Below are 23022 nucleotides of genomic sequence, written 5' to 3'. Positions count from 1 at the left end.
TCAATGTGAGAGAAACATCAATTGGTTGCCTCCTGCCTGAGCCCTGACCAGGGCCTGGGCAGGGGAGAAGCCTGAAACCAAGATACGTGTCCTTGACCAGAATCGAACCCAGGACCCTTTGGTCCGCAGGCCAACGCTCTACCCACTGAACCAAACTGGCTAGGCCAACTGTATGTTTTCTAGACCTATCCATGTTGATATCTAGATCAAATGAATTCATTTCACTGCAGTATTCCTGTTTTAGAAAAATAATACTCTTTATTCTCCTGATGATGGACACTGAGGCTGTTTCCAGTGTTTTACTTCGCAGGCAACACTTAGATAGAATATTTGGTGCTGATCTCCTATGCAAGAGGCTCTCTAAGGCAGTTTTTCAAATGTTTTGACTGCACCCACAGTAAGAATACATTTTTATTAAAAAGAGGTTTCGTGACACAATTCTGACTTTCACTGTGCCACTCCCTCTGTAATGTTCTATTTTATTTCTAAAGATGCTGGTCATGACTTAACTAAACTAATTTCATGATCCACAAGTAGGTTGCCACATGCAGTTTGAGAAATGCTGCTCTGGGGTATGAACAAAAGCAAAATTTTCTGTCTCTAAAAAGTGCTTTATAGTCAAGAACTTTGCAAAATGCTTTCTAAATGAGTAACATGCTTTGCAAATCATGAAGGGCTCTAAAAACCGCAGAATGTGGAGACATAATCAGACAGGAACTCCTCACCTTCTACCTCACTCCACAGAACTATCTCCTCCCTTTATGATGCAGTGTGACACTGAACCCTTAAAAGTGCCCCCCTGCCCACTGGGGGCCTGGGACTCCATCCCCTCCATTCAGTCCTGGACTCTGCTCTTGTGATTTGCTGCTCTCTCTTTGTCATTGTCCATTTGCCCACTCCCTTCTTTTGAAATGCCTTCTTCTCTGACGTCAGATCCCTAAAGGTTGGGGGACTCCGGGCCTGGAATTTGCATAATTTTCTTTAAATATACACCCTCCATGGAGATATCATTGAGGTCCAAGGCTCTGGACGTCATCTCACACCAATGATGGCCAAGTCTGCATCCCAGCCCTGACTGCTCTCCAGAATCCAAACACAGCTAAAACCCTACCTAACAACGCTTTGTGTATCTGTACCCCAAATTGGAAATGGCACAAACTGAACTTTTGATTTCAAAACCTATCCTCTCATACTCTTACCCATCTCAGAAGTCATCCTTGATTCCTCTCTTTTATCTCACCACCCACACCTAACCCATCAGCAAATCTGTCAGCTCTGCTTTTGACAGATCTAGGTCCCACACAATTCCCCCTCTTTAATGGACCTCATCCAGGTCCCCCCACCCCATTGTCTCCCATTGGACCATTACAGCAACCTCCTCCCTGGTCTCCCTCTTCCCCATCTGTTCCCAAAATCTGTCCCCTACACTCAGCTGAAGGGACCCTGGAAACATCTGAGTCAGGTCACATTTCCCCTCCTTGCACCCTTTCCACTGAGAATCCTCCCTGGGCTCCATTTTATTCAACTTAAAAGTCAAAGTCCTCCCTGCAACCAACTAGGCTCTGCATATCTGCCCCCTTCACCTCTCAGACTTTATTTCTTCCTCTCTTGCCACCAACAGCTCTCTCCAGCCACACGGCCTCCTTTGCATCCCTCTGTTCCCACCTTTCAGCTTGCTGTCTCCTTCGCCTTGGATGCTACAACCTTCCCACCCCACCCCCACCCATCTTCACATGGTACCTTTCAGCTTTTATTTCAATATTCTCTTCTAGAAAGACCTTCCTGGACCATGCAGATAACAGGATTTATTCAAACCATACTTTCTTATACAATACCCTGCTCACTTCCTTCAGACCACAGATTATAATCTGAAATTATTTCGTTTATTTACTTTTTTTCATCTGCCCCTCCACACTGGGCCATCAGCTCTGAGGATGGGATCTCTGTTTTGTTCTCTGCTACACACATATTTGTCAAATGAATTAAGCATCTTGAAAACTGCAAAGAGTTTATAACTGTTACAATTTTTAAAAATATTTTTTATTGATTTCAGAGAGGAAGTGAGAAGGAGAGAGAGATACAAACTTCAATGATGTGAGAGAATGATTTATTGGCTGCCTCCTGCATGCCCCCCACTGAGGATCGAGCTGCAACCTGGATATGTGCCCTGACTGGGAATCGAATCATGACTTCCTAGTTCATAGGTCGACACTCAACCACTGAGCCATGCTGGTCGGGCATAAATGTTACAATTCTTTAAAATTTAAAAGTTCCTTTTAAAAAATTTTGAACTTGTTTTTTAAACCATAAAGAAATGGTGTGGCTCAGTGGTTGAGTGTGAACCTATGAACCAGGAGGTAACGGTTTGATTTTCAGTCAGGACACATGCCCGGGTTGCAGGCTCCATCCCAGGGTGGGGCATGCAGGAGGCAGCCGATCAATGATTCTCTTTCATCACTGATGTTTCTATCTCTCTCTCCCTCTCCCTTCCTCTCTGAAATCAATTAAAAAAATTAAAAAATAAATAAACTGAAAAGCACATTGTAAAAATACAAAGATTTGTGAAGAGTTCAGAAAACTACATAAAGCTTGGTAAATTGTCAAACATTTAGAAATGAGAACTTCGCCATTCTGTAATCTCTAATGAACTCATGTGCCTGGGCATTGACACGAGGGCTGCTGACATCACAAAAGAGGAGGCCCGGACAGGATGTGCCTCCTGATAGGCGGATGCAACACCACAAAAAACAAACAAACAAAGGAAAACAGAAATAAAAATTCCACACCTGAAAGTCTGATTGAGCTTCTTGACCTAAGTCCAAGTTTACAGGAAACATAGGGGACAGAGGAACACAGTAAATACCACAACAAAGTTACATCAGCCAGATCCAAACTGTGGGAAACTCAAGCACAGCACTGTTTAATGATAGCCATGAGCCACATGTAGCTACTGAGCATTTGAATCGTGCCTGGAGCAAACTGAGATATGCTCAAAGTGTAAAAAACACATACTGGATCTTGAAGACTTATTATGAAAAAAAGAATGTAAAATATTTAATAATTTTCAAATTGAATATATGTTGAAGTCATATTTTGGATACATTAGGTTAAAAAACATATGTAAAAAATAGCCTGGCCAGTGCGGCTCAGTCGTTGAGTGTAGACCCAGGAACCAAGAGGTCACCACCCGTCGATTCCCAGTCAGGGCACATGTCCAGGTTGTGGGTTGCATCCTCAGTAGGGGGCGTGCAGGAGGCAGCCAACTGAAGTTTCTCATGGATTCTATCCCTCTCTTTTCCTCTCTCTCTAAAAATCAATAAAACCTATTTTTAAAAAATAATTTCATGTGCCCTGGCCAGTGTTGAGCATTGGTTGAGTGTCAGCTCACCCACTGAAAAGTTATGGGTTCGATTCCAGTCAAGGGCACATACCTAGGTTGCAGGTTCAATCTCTGGCCCCAGTCTTGGGACCCATGTGGGAGGCAACCAAGGGATGTGTCTCTCTCACATCTCTCTCTCTCTCTCTCTCTCTCTCTCTCTCTCTCTCTCTCTCTCCACCTCCCTTCCATTCTCTAAAAATCAATGGAAAAATATTCTTGGGTGAATATTACAATAATAATAATAATTTCACATGTTTCTTTTTCCTTTTCCTAAAGCATAGGTACTAGAAAGTTTTAAATTATACATATTGCTCACATTGTACTTCTGCCAGACTTCTACAGGACCAATCACCTGGGTCTCTAGCAGATAAAGCGCCAGAAAAAGCAAAAGTGACGGATAGAAGCAGTAGATTTAAAGAAATGTCAACCAACCCAGTCAGCATGACTCAGTAGTTGAGCTTTGACCTATGCACCAGGAGGTCGATTCTCAGTCAGGGCACATGCCTTGGTTGTGGGCTTGATCTCCAGTGTGGGGCATGTGGGAGGCAGCCAGATCAATGATTCTCATCATTGATGTTTCTATCTCTCTCTCCTTCTCCCTTCCTCTCTGAAATAAATAAAAATATATTTACAAAAAAAAAAAAAAGAAGAAGAAATATCAGTCAATTGCAATAGGTGGGCCTTGTTTGGATCCTGGTTCAAAGATGTTACAAAAAATTATGTGATATTTATGAGATTTGGATATTTGAACACCAACTAGATATTTGATGATTTAAAGAGTTGTGAATATGTTTTGGTTTTGGTTGGGGGTGATAATGACATTGTGGCTTGTTAAATTAAAAAAAAAGCCTACAATTCCATTTATATGAAGTGTCCAGAATAGGCAAATCTATAAAGACAGAAAGTAGATTAGTGGTGCTTGGGTGTGGGAAATGGGAAGTGACTGCCCAAGGGTATGGGGTTCCTTTTTGGATGTGATTAAAATGTTCTAAAATTAGATTGTAGGGATGCTTGCACAATTCTGTAAATATACTCAAAAAAAGTCACTGAATTGTACATTTTAAATGGGTGAATTTTATGGTGTGTGAATTATATTCCTACAAAGATATTTTTAAAAAGAAAATTTTAAATTTAGAGATACATTAAAAATATTTGCAGATCAAAAAATAAAGAAAACCCCAAAACAGTACTGACCGAGAATAAATTAGTAGCTTTTAATGTGTTTTCAACTACCAAAAAGGGCTTTCCAAACTAATGCAAAAGTTTGGAACCTGCAAAGTACTTATTAATGGAGATGTGTCTTGCAAACTGTCAAGAACTCTGTCAACCATGAAGAACTTGGGAAACGATAAAACAATACTATATAGTTTTTTTTTTTAAATATGTCTTATTGATTTTTTACAGAGAGGAAGGGAGAAGGATAGAGAGAAATATTGATGAGAGAGAAACATCGATCAGCTGCATCCTACACACTCCCCACTGGAGATGCGCCTGCAACCAAGGCACATGCCCTTGACCGGAATCGAACCTGGGACCCCTGAGTCCGCAGGACGACGCTCTATCCACTGAGCCAAACCGGTCAGGGCTTATGCAGATTTATATATGAATGGAGATGCAGAAATAAAAAACTGGAGAGTGGATAATAGTGGCAGCCTTTGGAGAGGTGGAATGAGAACAGAATTGGGGGCAAAGGTGACCTCAATCATAGCTGTAAGTTCTGAGTTTCTTTACAAGAGGAGTGTATTTCTGTATTATCTATTTCATTAAAAATGAATCAAGTATTTTAAATTATTTTCTACATAAAAATTAAGTATTCTGCATGACCCCCCCAAAAAACAACAACATAAGCAAAGTCAAAAGACAAAATGATGAACTTGAAAAAATAGGTGCAACTCCTATTACTAACAAAGTTATAATAAGTTAATATATAAAGAGCTCCTAGAAATCAAGAATAAAAGTACCAACATCCCAAGAGAAAAACAAGGCAAGGGCATCGTCATTTCACTGAACAACTAACATGAAAGAAATAACATGAAAAGATGATTAACTGCTCCTCTAACAAGAGAAATGTGAATTAAAACTGCAATGCACTACCATTTTTTACTTATCTGATTGGCAAAAATCCAAATATTTTACAATGAGGTCTGGTGGTGAGGCTGTGGGGGAATAGGCACTCTCACATGATGTTAATGAGAGGGAAGATGATGACAAAATCTGTCCAATGACAAATGCATTTACCCTTTAACCAAGCAATCCTGCTTTCGGAAGTTTACTCTTAGATGTAACTGCACATACAGAATGATGTGTGTACAAGGGTATGGTTGTAGCCAGCATTGCAAATGGACCATAGGGGGCCTTCCTCAGCACACCTACTTCCATCTCCTAGAAATCTACAATATCTGTGCTATAAACTGCACCTTTGTAAAGTGCACAACTACTACAGAATGTGTTGTAATAGCAAAAGACTGGGAACAAAGCAAATGTCCATCAGCAGGGAATAACCAAATAAAACATAATAAATACACAAAGTAGAATACTGGGCACCTGTAAAAAAAATAATGAGGGGACTCCCTGTATCTCCAGAATATATTAAGTGATATATACTAATGTATGTAGTTCATTACCTATTATAAAAAAAGGAGGGAAATAATATCTGGAAAAATGATGGAAGGATACAAAAGAAATTAATGCTACTTACAGCAGTGGGAGTGGGGGAAGGGCAGGTTGAGAAAGAGGTGAGAATGAGACCTCTCACTTCATACCTTGTTATATTTTACATTTAAATGTTTCCAAATTTATTTTAGAGAGGGGAAGGGAAAAAGGGAGTTGGGGGAGAGAGAAAGAAACATTGATCAGCGTGGCTCAGTGGTTGAGCATCTATCTATGAACCAGGAGGTCATGGTCCGATTCCCTGTCAGGGCATGTGTCCAGTTTTCAGCTCGATCCCCAGTGTGGGGTGTGCAGGAGGCAGCCAATCAATGATTCTCTCTCATCATTGATGTTTCTATCTCTCTCTCCCTCTCCCTTCCTCTCTAAAATCAATAAAAATGTATTTTAAAAAAGGAAAGAAACACCAATCAGTTTCTTCCCATACACGCCCTGACTGTGTATCAAACCTTTTGGTGTACCTGATGATGGCTCCAATCAACTGAGCCTCCTGGCCAGGACATACTGACCAAGAATAAATTAGACAGAAAGTATCTTTTTAATCATGTGAATGTATTATTCATTCAAAAATAAAACCAATGTCCTTTTAAAGTTACAGATTATTTGTAACTTTGTGAAACAAAATTTTTAATTTAAAAACACCACCAGTTCCTCTTTTTTCAGTATTACTTTTCTTTTTTCAGTTTTTTTAATTTCAAGAAAAATGATTTTAAATATAATAATGTTACATGCAGTAAACATTAATATTTCAAGAAAAAATCTTAAATATAATAATGTTACATGCAGTACACATTAATATCTCAAGAAAAACTATTTTAAATATGATAATGTTACATGCAATAAACACCAATTATTCAAGAAAAACGATCTTACATATAATATTACATGCAATAAACATTAACATTTCAATAATAAAAGGATTTTAAGTATAATAATATTACCAAAACTGTACTAATATAGTATGATATAACAAAAGTTGTAGGAAATATTAAAAATCTGCAAATAACAGGATTGCTTCTATTATAGTCCAGAATATTTTTCCCCCCTCTGGCTCTATTTTTGTTCATCAGTTTATATTGTTCATTATATCCCACAAATGAGTGAGATCATGTAATTTTTCTCTTTCTGCAACTGGCTTATTTCACTTATCATGATGCTCTCCAGGTCCATCCATGCTATTGCAAATGGTAAGAATTCCTTCTTTTTTACCGCAGCGTAGTATTCCATTGTGTAGATGTACCATAGTTTTCTAACCCACTCATCTGCTGATGGGCACTTACGCTGTTTCCAAATCTTACCTATTGTAAATTGTGCTGCTATGAACATAGGGGTGCATTTATTCTTTCTGATTGGTGTTTCTGATTTCTTGGGATATATTTCTAGAAGTGGGATCACTGGGTCAAATGAGAATTCCATTTTTAACTTTTTGAGGAAACTCCATACTGTTTTCCACAGTGGCTGCACCAGTCTGCATTCCCACCAGCAGTGCACGAGGGTTCCTTTTTTGCCGCATCCTTGCCAGCACTTGCCATTTGTTGATTTGTTGATGATAGCCATTCTGACAGGTGTGAGATGGTACCTCATTGTTGTTTTGATCTGCATTGCTGGGATGATTAGTGACTTTGAGCATGTTTTCATATACCAGTATCTCTTGGCTTTCTGAATGTCCTCTTTCAAAAGGTGTCTGTTTAGGTCCTTTGCCCATTTTTTGGTTGGATTGTTTATCTTCCTTTTGTTAAGTTGTATGAGCTTCCTGTAAACGTTGGAGATTAAACCCTTATCAGAGATAACATTGGCAAATATGTTCTCCCATGCAGTGGGCTTTCTTGTTGTTTTGTTGATGGTTTCTTTTGCTGTGCAGAAGCTTTTTATTTTTATGTAGTCCCACTTGTTTATTTTCTCTTTAGTTTCCATTGCCCTAGGAGCTGTATCAGTAAATATATTGCTATGACATATGTCTGCTATTTTGCTGCCTATGGATTCTTCTAAGATTTTTATGGTTTCCCGTCTTATGTTTAAGTCCTTTATCCATTTTGAGTTTATTTTTGTGTGTGGTGTAAATTGGTGGTCTAGTTTCATTTTTTTTGCCAATTTTCCCAACACTATTTATTGAAAAGACTATCCTGACTCCATTGTATGCTCTTGCCTCCTTTGTCAAATATTAATTGAGCATAATGACTTGGATCGATTTCTGGGTTCTCCGTTTGGTTCCATTGGTCTATATGTCTGTTCTTGTGTCAATACCAGGCAGTTTTGAGAACAGTGGCTTTGAAGTACAGCTTGATATCTAGTATTGTGATCCCTCCAACTTTGTTCTTCTTTCTCAGGATTGCTGCAGCTATTCAGGGTCTTTTTTTATTCTAGATGAATTTTTGGAGAATTAGTTCTAGGTCTGTGAAATATTCTGTTGGTATCTTAATGGGGATTGCGTTGAATCTATAGATTGCTTTGGGTAGTATGGACATTTTAATAATGTTGATTCTACCAATCCATGAACATGGTATATTCTTCCATTTGTTTATGTCTTCCTCTATCTCTTTTTTCAACGTCCTGTAGTTTTCCGAGTATAGGTCTTTTACCTCCTTAGTTAAGTTTATTCCTAGGTATCTTAATTTTTTCAGTGCAATGGTAAATGGGATTTTTTTTTTTTTTTTTTTTTAGTTTCTCTTTCTGTGAGTTCATTATTGGTGTATAAAAAAAGCCATAGATTTCTGGGTGTTAATTTTGTATCCTGCTACATTGCCAAATTCATTTATTAAGTCTAGTAGTTTTTTGATGGAGTCTTTGGGGTTTTCTATGTACAATATCATGTCATCTGCAAATAATGACAATTTTATTTCTTCTTTTCCAATTTGGATGCCTTTTATTTCTTCTTTTTGTCTAATCGCTATGGCTAGCACTTCCAGTACTATGTTGAACAGGAGTGGTGAAAGTGGACATCCCTGTCTTATTCCTGTTCTTAGGGAGAATGGGTTTTGCCCATTGAGTATGATGTTGGCTGTAGGTTTGTTGTATATGACCTTTATCATGTTGAGATATGCTCCCTCTATTCCCACTTTGCTAAGAGTTTTTATAAAATATGGGTGTTGGATTTTGTCAAATGCTTTTTCTGTGTCTATTGATATGATCATGTGGTTTTTGTCTTTAAATTTGTTTATGTGATGTAACACGTTTATTGATTTGCAAATATATTGTACCAGCCTTGCATCCCTTGAATAAATATCACCTCGTCATGGTGTATGATGTTTTTTTTTTTTTTTTTCAAAAAGAAGCATGGTCCATGGCTGACCACAGCTGCTCTTTTTTTTTTTTTTTTTTTTTAATATATTTTATTGATTTTTTACAGAGAGGAAGGGAGAGGGATAGAGAGCTAGAAACATCGATGAGAGAGAAACATCGATCAGCTGCCTCCTGCACACCTCCCAATGGGGATGTGCCCGCAACCAAGGTACATGCCCTTGACCGGAATCGAACCCGGGACCCTTCAGTCCGCAAGCCGACGCTCTATCCACTGAGCCAAACCGGTTTTGGCGGTGTATGATCTTTTTAATATATTGCTGGATGCATTTGCTAATATTTTGTTGAGGATTTTAGTATCTGTGTTCATCAGGGATATTGGCCTGTTATTCTCTTTCTTTGTAGTGTCTTTATCTGGTTTTGGAATTAGGATAATGCTGGCCTCATAAAAAGAGTTTGGAAGTGTTCCTTTCTATTGAATTTTCTGAAATAGTTTGAGGAGCATAGGTGTTAGTTCTTCTTTGAATGTTTGGGAAAACTCCCCTGTGAAGGCATCTGGACCTGGGCTTTTGTTTGCTGGGAGTTTTTTGATTACTGCTTCAATTTCCTAAGTTGTTATTGGCCTATTCAGGTTTTCTGATTCTTCCTGATTCAGTTTTGGGAGATTTTATTTTTTTAGGAATTTGTCCATTTCATCCACATTGTCCAGCTTGTATTTTCTTACAATCCTTTGTATTTCTGTGGTGTCCATGGTAACTTCTCCACTTTCATTTCTGATTTTATTTATTGGAGTCTTCTCTCTTTGTTTCTTGATGAATCTGGCTAATGGTTTATCAATTTTGTTTATCCTTTCAAAGTACAAGGTCTTGGTTTTCATTGATATTTTTTGTATTTCTTTTTTTTTTTTTTAAGTCTCTATGTTATTTATTTCTGCTCTACTCTTTATTATTTCCTTCTTTCCACTTACTCTGGTCTTTTCTTGTTGTTCTCTTTCTGGTTCTTTAAGTTGTAGGGTTAAATAGTTTATTGGTGATTTTTCTTGTTTTTTTGAGGTATGCCTGTAGTGCTATGAACTTCCCTCTCAGAACTGCTTTTTCTGTGTCCCAGAGATTTTGGGTTGTTGTGTGTTCATTTTCATTTGTTTCCAGGAAGTTTTTGATTTCTTTCTTGATCTCATTGGTAACCCATTTGTTGTTTAATAACATGCTATTTAGCCTCCATGTATTTGAATGTTTTGGGGTGTTTTTACTATAGTTGATTTCTAATTTCATTCCACTGTGATCTGATAAGATGCTTGGTATGATTTCAGTCTTCTTAAACTTGTAGAGACTTGTTTTGTGTCCTAACATGTGGTCTATCTTTGTGAATGATCCATGTGCACTTGAGAAAAATGTATATTCTGCTGTGTTGGGGTGAAATGTTCTATAAATGTCTATTAAATCCATCTGATCCAGTGTGTCCTTTAGAGTCTCTGTTTCCTTGTTAAGTTTTTGTCTGGAAGATCTGTCCAGGTAAGTCAGAGGGATATTAAAGTCCCCTATTATGACTATATTGTTGTCAACCTCTCCGTTAAAGTCCTGTAGAAGTTTTTTAATATATATTTAGGTGCACCCATATTGGGTTCATAAATGTTTACCAGGGTTATAGAGCAGCAGTCACCAACTGGTAGTAGAGGATCTACCTAATACATAGTTGGATAAATCCCTTTAGTATTATGTAGTGACCTTTGTTGTCTTGTTGGATCAAACCCTTTAGTATTATGTTAGTGACCTTTGTTGTCTCTTGTGATGGCCTTCATTGTGAAGTCTATTTTGTCAGATATGAGTATTGCTACTCCAGCTTTTTTTTTTCTTTTCCATTTGCATGGAAAACTTTTTCCCATCCCTTCACTTTCATCCAGTGTGTGTCTTTTATTTTGAGGTGGGTCTCTTGTAGACAGCATATAGTTGGGTCATGTTTTTGTATCCATTCAGCTACCCTACACCTTTTGATTGGAACATTTAATCCATTTATATTTAGGGTTATTATTGAGAGGTACTTATTTATGCCATTTTAATTCTGTATGGTTAGGTTTCTCTCTGTTTCTTTTTCTCAGCAATATCTTACAGCAATTCATTTAGCATTTCTTGTAATGTTGGCTTGGTGGTGATGAACTCCTTTAGCCTTCTTTTGTCTGGGAAGCTTTTATTTGACCATCTATTTTAAGTGATAGCCTTGCTGGATATAGTAATCTTGGTCTCAGATCCTGGCTTTCCATTACCTTGAGTACTTCATGCCATTCCCTTCGGGCCTGTAGAGTTTCTGATGAGAAATTAGGTGTCAGCCTTATGGGAACTCCTTTGTAGGTAACAGTTTTCTCTTGCTGACTTTAAGAATATCTCTGACTGCCGAAACCGGTTTGGCTCAGTGGATAGAGCGTCGGCCTGCGGACTGAAGGGTCCCGGGTTCGATTATGGTCAAGGGCATGTACCTTGGTTGTGGGCACATCCCCATTGGGAGGTGTGCAGGAGGCAGCTGATCGATGTTTCTCTCTCATTGATGTTTTTAGCTCTCTATCCCTCTTCCTTCCTCTCTGTAAAATATCAATAAAATATATTTAAAAAAAAAGAATATCTCTGTCTTTAATTTTTGGCATTTTAATTATGATGTGTCTGTGCGTGGGTCTGTTTGGGTTCTTCTTGTTTGGGGTTCTCTGTGCCTCCTGAACTTGTGTGACTTTTCCCTTTACCAGGTTAGGGAAGTTTTTTACTATTATTTCTTCAAACACCATCTCTATTTCCTTCTCCCTTTCTGCCTCTTCTGGCATACATGCTATTCTAATACTGTTATGTTTCATATTGTCTCAGCTCCTTTAAGCTGTCTTCCTGTTTTTTAATTGTTTTTTCTTTTTGGTTCTTTAATTGAGTGATATTTTCAACCCTGTCTTCTAATTCACTGATTCAATCCTCAGCTTCCCTAATCTGCCGTGTATTCCTTCCAATGTATTCTTTATTTGTGTTATGTCATTCTTTATCTCAGACTGTTCTTTTTTCATAGTTACTATATCTTTTTTCATACTGTTGAGCATTTTTACCATCATTACTCTGAACTCTGTTTCAGATAAATTTCTTACCTCTGCTTCATTTATCTCTTCTTCTGGAGAATTCTCTAGTTCTTTCATTGTGGGTTGTTTCTTTGTTTCCTCATTTTGGTTGTCTGTTTGAGTTTGTGACTATGTATTAGGTAGATCCTCTACACCAGTGATTGCCAACCTTTTGGACCTCATGGACCACCAGTAGTCCTCAGACTACCAGTTGGTGACTGCTGCTCTATACCTCTCAATTTCTAGTGCAGGACAGTGTTAAAGGCTGTTTCTGACTAATTGGGTCAGGCAAAGACTCAAAGCCTCCAGAGACCATCTCTGTCTACAGACTAATAGGATTTCAACTTGAATCGTTCTGGGGTGTAGCGATAGTTTTTCAACAGGTTAGGGCAGTTGCTTCTGCCTGGAGGATAACTGTTACTATTAATATCTTAAGTGGCCTCAGGGCAAGGTATTTTCCAATAGGGTGTGTCATTTGTCTTCCCCCCAGGCAAGGCAAATGTCTGTGTGGGAAAGATGTCCTCTGCTGCGTGAGGGAATGACTCAGCCCAGGAAACTTGGGGTGTCTGCCTTCTGAGCTCTATCCCTTGAGTCCCCAGTCCTGGGTTCTGCTCTCACAGCTCCAGTCCACTTCACCCCTCCCTCTGTCAGGTGGGTGGCTCCACAGAGAATTATTTTGTGTTGGCCCTTCAAGAGGGTGCCCAAACTTTCAGCTGCCACTCCCTGGCAGACAACACCCCAGTACTTTTCACAGCTAGATGTTATGTGCTCAGTTTGGTGCTCTCTGCTGGGGTGCCCAGCTTTGGGATTAGATCCCCAAGTTCTCAGTGGCACTCCCCCACAGCTGAGATAGCCCTCCCGGACTTCAGTTGCTGTCTGTGGGTGCCCGGCCAGCTCTTTTGCACCTCTGCCCCTCCTACCAGTCTCTATGCGGTCTCCATGGTCCTTGGGTATCAGGGTTCTCTCCTGTGAGTTTTCTGTTTATTATTCAGGAAGCCTTTCCATATTTCAGTTGTAATTCCAGCTTGTTCCTGGGAGCATGTCCGTGCATCCTGGTTTTATTGCTTTTGAGTTGTTGAATATTTTGTATGTTAACCCTCCAACAGATCTGTTGTTTGCAAATATTTGTTCCCATTCCATAGGTTGCCTTTTCATTTTATTGATGGTTTCCTTTGCTGAGCAGAATCATTTTTATATCATGAATGATTTGCACTTTAGCTTCTGCATAGTGCTTTTTGGCTCTCTTTCAGCTCCCACTGATCCTGCCAGGGCCTGGCACCCAGGAGGTTCTCACTGACTATTTATTAGGCTAGATCAATGGATGGATGAATCGAGAGGCAATCGGCTCTGGAACTGGACTTCCTGAATTCTAATCCCAGCTTTGTCACTTATTTGCTATGTGATCTTAAGAACATTACTTCACCCCCCTGTGCCTCAGTTTCCACTTATGCAAAATGGTAATAAAAATAGTCCTTCCCACATAAGGTTGATATACGGGTTAAATGAACTACAGTTGACCCTTGAACAACAGAGGGATTTCAGGCCCGATCCCCCAGTTGAAAATCCATGTATAACTTTTGACCCCTGAAAGCTTCAGTCATCCCTTGGTATCTGTGGGGGATTGGTTCCAGCACCCCCTGCAGATACCAAGCTCCATGAGTGCTCAAGTACTCTGTATAAGTGGTACAGAACAATATATACAGCTGGTCCTCGGCATCTGCAGATTCCCAGCCATAGCTGGCCAATCTGTGGATGTGAAACCTGGGAATAGGAAGAACTGATTGTATATTTATTGGGGAAAAATCCACATATAAGTGGACCCGTGTAATTCAAACCTGTGTTGTACAAGAGTTATCTGTAATTCATTTATACACAGGACCTGGCACAGAGTTAGAACATGATAAATGTTAGCTCTTCTTCCTGCTAAAGGTAGAGAGCTCAGGGACAGGAACATTTAAGGGGCTGTGTGGGATTGGCAGGGAAGGTGGGGGTCCCAGGAGTGTGTGGCACAGATACCCAAGGAAGCAGGCAGACATTGCTGGGGGGAGGAAATGGCTGACTGTGGCAAATGCTGCCACCATAAGTCAGAGTAGAGATTCAGAGGTGTGTGGCATTTTATTTTAACTCAGGAAACCCTGGACTTATTTATTTTTAATTTCTAGCAGTCTTTTAAAATTGCTTTTTTTTTTAGAGAGAGAAGAGAGGGAGAGATAGAAACATCTATGTGAGAGAGAAACAATGATTGGTTGCTTCCTGTATATACCCCAACTGGGGATCGAACCCATAGCCTAGGTATGTGACCTGACCTGGAATCGAACCTGAGACCCTTCAGTCCTTGTTCTGATGCTCTGACCACTGAGCCAAATCCGCCAGGACTGATTATCAGTATTGATTGCAACCCCTAGAATAAAAGAAGCAAAGGTATAGATAGATAGATAGATAGATAGATAGATAGATAGATAGATAGATGATAGATGAGTAAATAAGTGGAGAAGTAGGAAAAACTCTTCCATGTGGTAAAATGGCACCTAATAAAGGTAAAGGTTATGGTGAAATTGGAGAATCAACACATGTCTATTACCATAGTAATCGTTTCAGGGAAGAATCATCCAGAGATGCTAACTCTAGAGGGTGAACAAGATATTTACATAGCTTCATAGCTGGTCCTCACACAATATTGAAGGGAATGGTAGTCTTTTTACAGTGGAGACCCTAGTAAACATCACCTTAACCAAGAGAGTCAAGTTAATACCGACAGTAATGGAAGAACTAATATCATGTGCCTCCCAATACAATGCACTGAGAAGGACACATCATGTCTATGACATTCCTGCCAAAGATGTGTAACCTGAATTGAATTATGATGAAAACTCAGACAAACCCACACTGAGGGACATTGTATACAACAACTAGCCTTTGTTCTTCAAAAATGTCAAGGTCATGAAAGACAAAGACAGACCAAGGAATGGTTCCAAATTGAAGGAGGCTGAAGGGACAGGGTGCCTAACTGCAATCCCTGATCCTGGATTGATCCTTGACAGGGAAGAAAAATGAATGAAAACTGAATAAGCTCTGTAGGTAGTAGCGTTACACCAGTATTATTTGCCTGATTTGCATAATTGTTCTGTGGTTGCATAAGAGAATGAACATGTTCTCAGAACATACACACTAAGGTATTTAGAGGTCAAGGGGAATCATAATAGAACAGATGAGGTAAAAAGTTAACATATGCCTGACTGGCATGGCTCAGTGGTTGAGTATCAACCTATGAACTAGGAGGTCACAATTCAATTCCCGCACAGGGCACATGCTGAGGTTGGGGGCTCGATCCCCAACGTGCAGGAGGCAGCCGATCAATGATTCTCTCTCATCATTGATGTTTCTATCTCTCTCTCCCTCTCGCTTACTCTCTGAAATCAATAAAAATATATTTTTAAAAAAGTTAACATTTGGGCAATCTGGGGGAAGTGTATTCAGGAATTCAATGTACTGTTTTTGCAACTTCTCTATAAACTTGAAATCATTTCAAAAGAAAAAGTTAATGAAATGGTGATGGAAATGATTTGGCAGTAATAATAGTACAGGTGTACCTCACTTTATTGCACTTTGCAGATACTGGTTATTTCATGAATTGAAGGTAAGACCTTCTACCAGCAAAAGATTTTGACTTGTGCCCAGCCAGTGTGGCTCAGGGGTTGAGCTTCGACCCATGAACCAGGAGGTCACGGTTCGATTCCCAGTCAGGACTCAATCCCCTCCACCTCCCGTGGGGGGCATGCAGGAGGCAGCTTATTGATGATTCTCTCATCATTGATGTTTCTATCTCTCTCTTCCTCTCCCTTCCTCTCTCTAAAATCAATTTTAAAAAAGAGAGATTATGACTTGCTGAAGGCTCAGATGATAGTTAGCAATATTTTAGCAACAAAGTATTTTTAAAAGAAGGTAGGTATATTGTTTTTTAGACATAATGCTATTGTACACTTGACCAACTACAGTACAGTGTAAACATAACTTTTATACGCACTGGCAAACTAAAAAAAGTTGTGACTTGCTTTATTGCGATATTAAATTTATTGCTGTGGTCTATAACCAAACCGGCAATATCTCCAAGGTATGCCCGTAAAAATAGTAGCTAGCACCTTTTGAGTGCTCCTGTGTTCCAGGCACTGTCCACCCTCCCAGCAGTCCTGTCAGATAGTTAATGTTATTTTCTCAGCCCCATTTCACAGAGGAAGAAACTGAGGCTCAGAGCAGACAAGTGACTTAGCTGGGTTTACATAGGGAGAGAGAGGATACAGCTGGGATGGAGTGGACAGAGGGAGATAAGTGGGCTCCTGGATGAAGCTGATTTCTGCATTTCCCTCCTAACAGCCTCACTATTTAGATTTGCCATGGTCACTGGTGACTGCCTATGTCATAGGACTATAAGCTTCATGAAGGCAGGATTGTTTCTGTCTCCATCATGCTGAAGAAACTCAGTAGATGTTTATCAGCTAAATAGCTGATCTCTATCTATTATAATAATCCTATATAATAAAAGCCTAATATGCAAATTGTCCCCTCCACCGGGAGTTCAACCAGGATTTCAACCAGGGGGTGGGGCCTGGCCAGCCAACATGGGAAGGGAGGCCCTGGCCAGCAGCCGCAGCCACTAGGAACCCTACCCATGCACAAATTTTGTGCACCAGGCCTCTAGTAATATTATAACTATTTATAACGATAATAAAATAATGGTTCTTATTTGTGTTAATATATTTCACATTGAAAACAATCCTAAGGGCTGTTGTATCTCATTTCACAAATAAGGAAACTGAGGCTTGCAGAGAAGTCTCTTGCCCAAGGCAGGTAGCCAGGAAGGATATGACTGGCACTTGGCACCCCCACCCAGCTACTTTCCAGCACTCACCTTCTGGAAGTCCTTCTTGGAAATGAGGCCACGGGGATCAGTGACATAGTCCTGGAAGGCCTCTGAGCCCACAATGTCCTTGAGTTTCAGGAACATGTCAAAGAACTTGAGGATCATCTCCACGTTGGATGAGGATTCCACCAGCATGTCCACCATCTGCCGGGCAATCATGCCGTTCACCACGTTCCCTGTAGACAGCCCCGGTCAGTGTGGTCCAACAGAACCTCCTTTCTGGAGTCCCATGGCTCGCTTCCCTCTCCAGCTCAAGAGCTTCCCATAGCTCCCCCGGATCCACTGTGCTGGTGGAAGCTTCCCTGGCCAGCACCTAAGCCTCCCCCTTCAAGGGCATGGGGAACTTCCTGATCTCAATCAGCATGATGTGCCAACCTAGCTGATCCTGTCTTTGTCCACCTCCCGGAGAGCTGAAGGAGCCATCGATAAAGTAACGACGGCAAAAGCTAATGCAGGTGACAGATGCTGTGCTGGCATGATCTCACCCTTGTAAGGGAGGTATGCTACTATCCGTTTTTACAGGTGAGGAAACTGAGACTCAGGGAAAATCACACACTCAGGACTACATAGCCAGCAAAGGGGTGAGGAGGGTTTGAACCCAGAAATGCATGACTTCAGAGTTCACACACCGAAGCCTTCCACTAGCCCACAGAGGGAAGCAGGCCCACAGATGAGTGAGGCAGGCCACAGGTAATATAGCAGGGAGAGGTGGAGACCGTGGCAAACTGGGATCTCGCACTGCCTTCTAAAGCAAACTGGCTCCAGCTTCTTTTTGTACCTTTCCATTTTAATATAATTTCACATTTACATAAAAGGTGCAGTAGTGCAAGGGAACCCTCATATAGTCCAGATTCAACAACTGTTTACATTTTGCCACATTTGCTTTTTTGCTTTATACTCTTCCCACTCTCTTTTCCCTCTGAACCATTTGAGTGTAAGCTGCAGGCACGAGGCCTTCCCCCCTAAACATTTCAGTGGATATGTCCTAAAAAACATATATAATCATAGCACAGTAACCAAAATCGGAAGATTTAACTAATATAATTCAGCTATTTAATTCAGTCCAGCTAATTTTTGCCATGTGAGACTGTGAACCCAGGGTCACCAAATCTTTCATTTTTTCAAGAAAAAGCTGGAAATCTGATGTTTAAAGAAAACCTTATTTTTAAAGTTAATGCTTAGTTACCAAAGAACCTGAAACTCTAAGAGGATTAATCATTACAACATTGTAGTGAAATATTTTTAAAACTTGAATATCTATCAATAGGAATGTGGTTAAATGAATCACTGTAACCCATACAATGCAATACTATGCAGCCATATAAATGAATGAGGACACGCTTTATGACCTCTATAGAAAACAGTCTGTCTACTAGTTAAATTGTTTCATTAATCAATAATAAATTATAGGTGTTCTTCTATTTTTTATTTTATTATTATTTTTTTTAATCCTCACTGGAGGATATGCTTAGAGAGAGGGACAGAGAGAGAAACATTGATGAATAGAGAAATATCCATTGGTTGCCTTCTGTACGCGCCCAGATGGGGACCGACCCTGCAACCCCGATATGTGCGCTGACTGAGAACCGTGCACAGGATGACAAACAACCGTGCCCTCTGGCTGGGAGATTGTGGTTGTGTTTAAGTCTTCTAAGTTGTGGGATGTTTGTTAGGCTGCAAAACATAACTGATATGTCTAGGAATGAAATAACTAACTACTAGGTCATTTAGAAAGTGTCCAGCCCATCTACCTTATTAAGATTTTTCTAGGGGCCCTGGCCAGTTTGGCTCAATGGATAGAGCGTCGGCCTGTGAACTGAAAGGTCCCAGGTTCGATTCTGGTCAAGGCACATGCCCAGGTTGTGGGCTTGATCCCCAGTGGGGGGCTTGCAGGAGGCAGCCGATCAATGATTCTCTCTCATCATTGATGTTTCTATCTTTCTCTCCCTTTCCCTTCCTCTCTGAAATCAATAAAAAAATATATTTTTAAAAAAAAGATTTTTCTGGGGATTCAATAAACTAATGTATGTACAGCCAGGACCTGGCACATGATAAGTTCTCAATAAATGTCTGCTGAGCTTATTAATGTGACTTCTTAATCAACCCATTGATATCGACATGGTATCAGATGGGGTTGAGGTTAGGGTCTACAGCTTTGTAGCCGCCTTCCCCTGCCCCAGGTGTGTACCTTCCAGCAGTGACAGCAGCATCACCACCATGTCCTTCTGCAGGTCCAGCAGCTCCTTCAGCAGCTCGATTTGGCTCGAGTCCTAGAGACCCACACCACAGCCATATGAGGACTGGTCTCTGCAGAGACACCTCCCTCATCTCCAGCTGCTTCTGCTCCTCCTCACCACCCAGCAGGGCCCAAGACATCTTTTTTCCTCCCCTCTTACCTCCGAGGGGACCCGAGTCCAGACATGTTCCTCGGAAGCAGGGGAAAGGGTAAAGAGACAAAAGTGTGGGGATGGGATTGACATTTGGGGAGAAGCAGGCCCAACAGGTGATATGTAGGGGCAAGGGCTGGCAGACAAGGACTGGGGGGAGTATGGGGCTTGGAGAGCAGACTCTTGGGGCTGAGACAGACAGAGACAGGCAGGGGCAAGTACTGGTCAGAGACACAAATAAGGGATGGGAGTATCTGAAGGGATGGGAGCTCAGCACTGTGTCTGGCTATTATGGTGCAAGGCACGTGGTTAGTGAATGAATGTGTGATGGGAAAAGTGGGACTCTGGGTTCAGGAAGAAGGCTGGAAGATACAGCCATGTGCTTTCTGGTAAGCTGTTTGGGAACAATGTAAAGACATGCTGCCTCCCCCGTTACAGTGCCTTATGTAAAGCCCAGAAAAGCTTCCAACATGGTCAAACTTCTGCCTCATGGTCCATATTTGTATAGGTTGAGCTACATAAAATTGCCAATATTCGACCATTTTGATCCACGAAGTGGTAATTTCATATGGCTCTACCTAATAAAATGGTGGAGGGGGAGGATAGCAGAGAAATGGGACATAAGGCTCCTTCTACCCCAAATGTTAGTTCTAAAGTTGCTTATTCTAACCCTAACACATTTCCACAGTTCCAAAGCTCTGTATTCTGAGTCTAAGATTCTAACAATTCCAGGATCTCGAGATCCTGAGATGGGTGGGTGCCTGTGATGTGTGCCTGCCCAGAATCCAGCCCTTGTTTCTCTTAATTCCACTCTCAGAGCATGTGAGGCCAACTCCATCTTCTTGGTTCTAGGATTGAGTATATGACCAGATCTGGCCAATCAAAGCCTTCTTTCTCCTGACCCTGGTGATTGGTTCAAGATGGGCATGTGACCCAATAACCCAATCAGAGAGAATTGCAGGTATTTTCCAGGGCTCCCATGAAAAAGGGGCTCTCTTCCCTCTGGAGCTGTTAATGGGGTGCTCAGAAGCCCAGGGCACCATTTTTCTAACCCCTGGGGAGAGCCTGCTTGAGAATGAAGGCAGACAAGAGAGACATTTCTGCTGACATCACCTTAGGCCTTGGAACTGTGACGGGAACTGGTAAATTATTTTTCCCTTGTAAGCCAGTACTTTGCATTGGGTGTCTGGCCTTTGCAACCTGACCCTATGAATTAATTCTGCAGGGTCTAAAACTCTACACTATGATACCAACAGTCTCTAGAATTTTAAATTACACCAACATTTGACTTCAACTGCACTGACACTGAGCAATTGCATTTCAAAATTTAACTCCTTTCCAAAAGTCGAATGACACCAGACAGGGTTTATGCCAGCACCTGTAGCACCTTTGAGTAAATTAGAAAAAGGCCTCCCTTCCTCAAGACTCTTCCTGCTGGGAAATTGTAATATACAGAATACTTTACTGCCATCTGCTGGAAAACTACTGTAACAAATACACCGATGTATGTCTGATATCTAGGATGTGAGTGGTGCCCCTTCAGAAGTTGAGCCCAGGCGCAGTGTTTACTTATGGCTGCCTTGGGTCTGTTTACCAGACAGAGCAGAGCAAATGCATATGGTGTTCGGGAGACACTGACAAGGCCGCAAAGGGGAGGGAGTGGTGGGAAAGGGGAGCACGAAGATTCTGGAGATGGGAGATGGACATTACATCCAGGATGCCCACGATGGACATCATATGCCGCAGACAGAATAAAGAAGCAAAACACTCCTACAGCCCCAGGCCCTCATCTAGAAGCCTGCGGGTACCCTATTCCTGGGGCTGTTTGAATTGATAACCTCATCAGAGAGAAAAGAACACCAACCAATCATGGAGGAGCTCCGGCCAGAGGGGGCGGGACCAAACGTCAGCCCAATGGAAGTATGGATAGGAAACCAACCGATTGGTGGCAAAGGAAGAGGCGGGGTCAGGCCCAGAGCTAATCCAGAAGGAAGATGGATTTAGCCTCTGGGAGGGAACCCGTCTGGAACATGCCGGGAGCACTTGGGTGAGAAAGTGAGTGGTGGGGCAGGACTTGGAAACGGGCCAGTTGGGGTGCCCTGAAGCAGTTAGAGGAAAAACTGAGGGGCCCGAACCTGAGCTAGCTTCATCATCATGTGGGCAAACACGTGCAGGAATCCCACCACGGCGTCCCAGAGGCGGCTGTGCGCCAGGCTCTGCTGGTTCCCGGTGCAGGGGCCCTGCAGGCAGAGGGCTGCGTGAGGGCGAGGCGAGGCGCGGCGCGGTGCCGAATTCCCCGCCCTGTCACAGCCCGCGGGCCCTACCTGGATGTACTCAGTGAGGCTGTTGAACACCTGTTTAGCCACCGACATGGCCTTGGAAAAGTTCCTCTTGCCCTGCTCCTCAATGACATCCTTGCCAGAGTAGTACCAGTAGAAATCACTGATGGACTCCTGGGGGGCCGACAGAGGGTGAGGGGATGCTGGGCCAACGATCAGCCCCCGACCCAGGTCACACCTGGATACCCTCACATCCTCACCTGCAGCCGCAGGAGGTAGTCCACCGTGCAGATGATGATGTTGATAGTGGTCGTGTTCCCTGTCTGTGTCCGTAGGTAGTTTTGGAAATCTAAAAAGATTAAAAGTTATTCATTCATTGAGAATCTACCATGTACTCAGGGAAGTTCATTAATTAATTAATGCATAAGTGTTCAAATAGGGTGTCTATTGTATGTTGAGGCATATAATCATTTTTTTCCCCCATTTAGCAAATAATCAATTTATTAGGTGCCTACAAGTACAAACACTGAAGCTGCTGCAGGGGAGTACAGAGATGTGCAGGAGAGCGCTGCCCTCGGAGACCTCACAATCTCGGCCATTAGTCACAATTAGTACGTTGTGGCGATATCACTCTAGGTGACAGAGTTCTTGCTCATATTCACATCCTTTGAAATCTCCTCTGGTCAAATGTGGAAGAAATCCTTTCAACAGGAGAGCCAAACTGTGGCAGCGAGACCTTTGGTGGGATGAACTGGTGACCTTGGCTTTGCTTAGGAGCATCTTTCGGTAGTATTATCATTAATTTAATAATTATCAAGTATCTACTGTGTGGCAGAGGAAGATGGAGGATAATCTATTCATTTATGTAATAAATATTTGTTGAGGGCCTACAATATGCAAGATGTGGTAGAGGGTCCTTTATTCATTGATTACTTTCCAAAATATGGTTCTGGAGCACCTACAGTATAGCAGGGTAAATGGAGATTTAGTCCTCTATTTGTTTCCAAAATGGTTTTTGAATGTCTACAATGTGCTGGGGGAGATGGAAGGTTGGTTATTATGTATTTATTTAT

General features: G+C 41.4%; 1 protein-coding gene across 9 annotated transcripts in view; it reads right to left on the bottom strand.

The window, feature by feature from the left end:
• The window catches only part of RYR1 (ryanodine receptor 1), a 144960-nt gene that overhangs the window by 20620 nt on the left and 101318 nt on the right, over window positions 1-23022 (bottom strand). For all 9 annotated transcript variants that reach the window (XM_080644317.1, XM_080644321.1, XM_080644319.1 and 6 more), the window contains 5 exons: window positions 22210-22298; window positions 21995-22123; window positions 21806-21910; window positions 19472-19553; window positions 17272-17459 (listed from right to left, as the gene is read on the bottom strand). In XM_080644317.1, coding sequence (XP_080500443.1) covers window positions 17272-17459; window positions 19472-19553; window positions 21806-21910; window positions 21995-22123; window positions 22210-22298 — 593 coding nt within the window. The remainder of the gene's footprint in view (window positions 1-17271; window positions 17460-19471; window positions 19554-21805; window positions 21911-21994; window positions 22124-22209; window positions 22299-23022) is intronic.

The sequence above is a fragment of the Plecotus auritus genome (assembly GCF_963455305.1).
Source record: "Plecotus auritus genome assembly, chromosome: 10".
In the NCBI taxonomy this organism is placed as follows: domain Eukaryota; kingdom Metazoa; phylum Chordata; class Mammalia; order Chiroptera; family Vespertilionidae; genus Plecotus; species Plecotus auritus.
The sequence above is the reverse complement of the archived record's forward strand: the minus strand, read 5'-3'. Positions and strand labels throughout refer to the sequence as shown.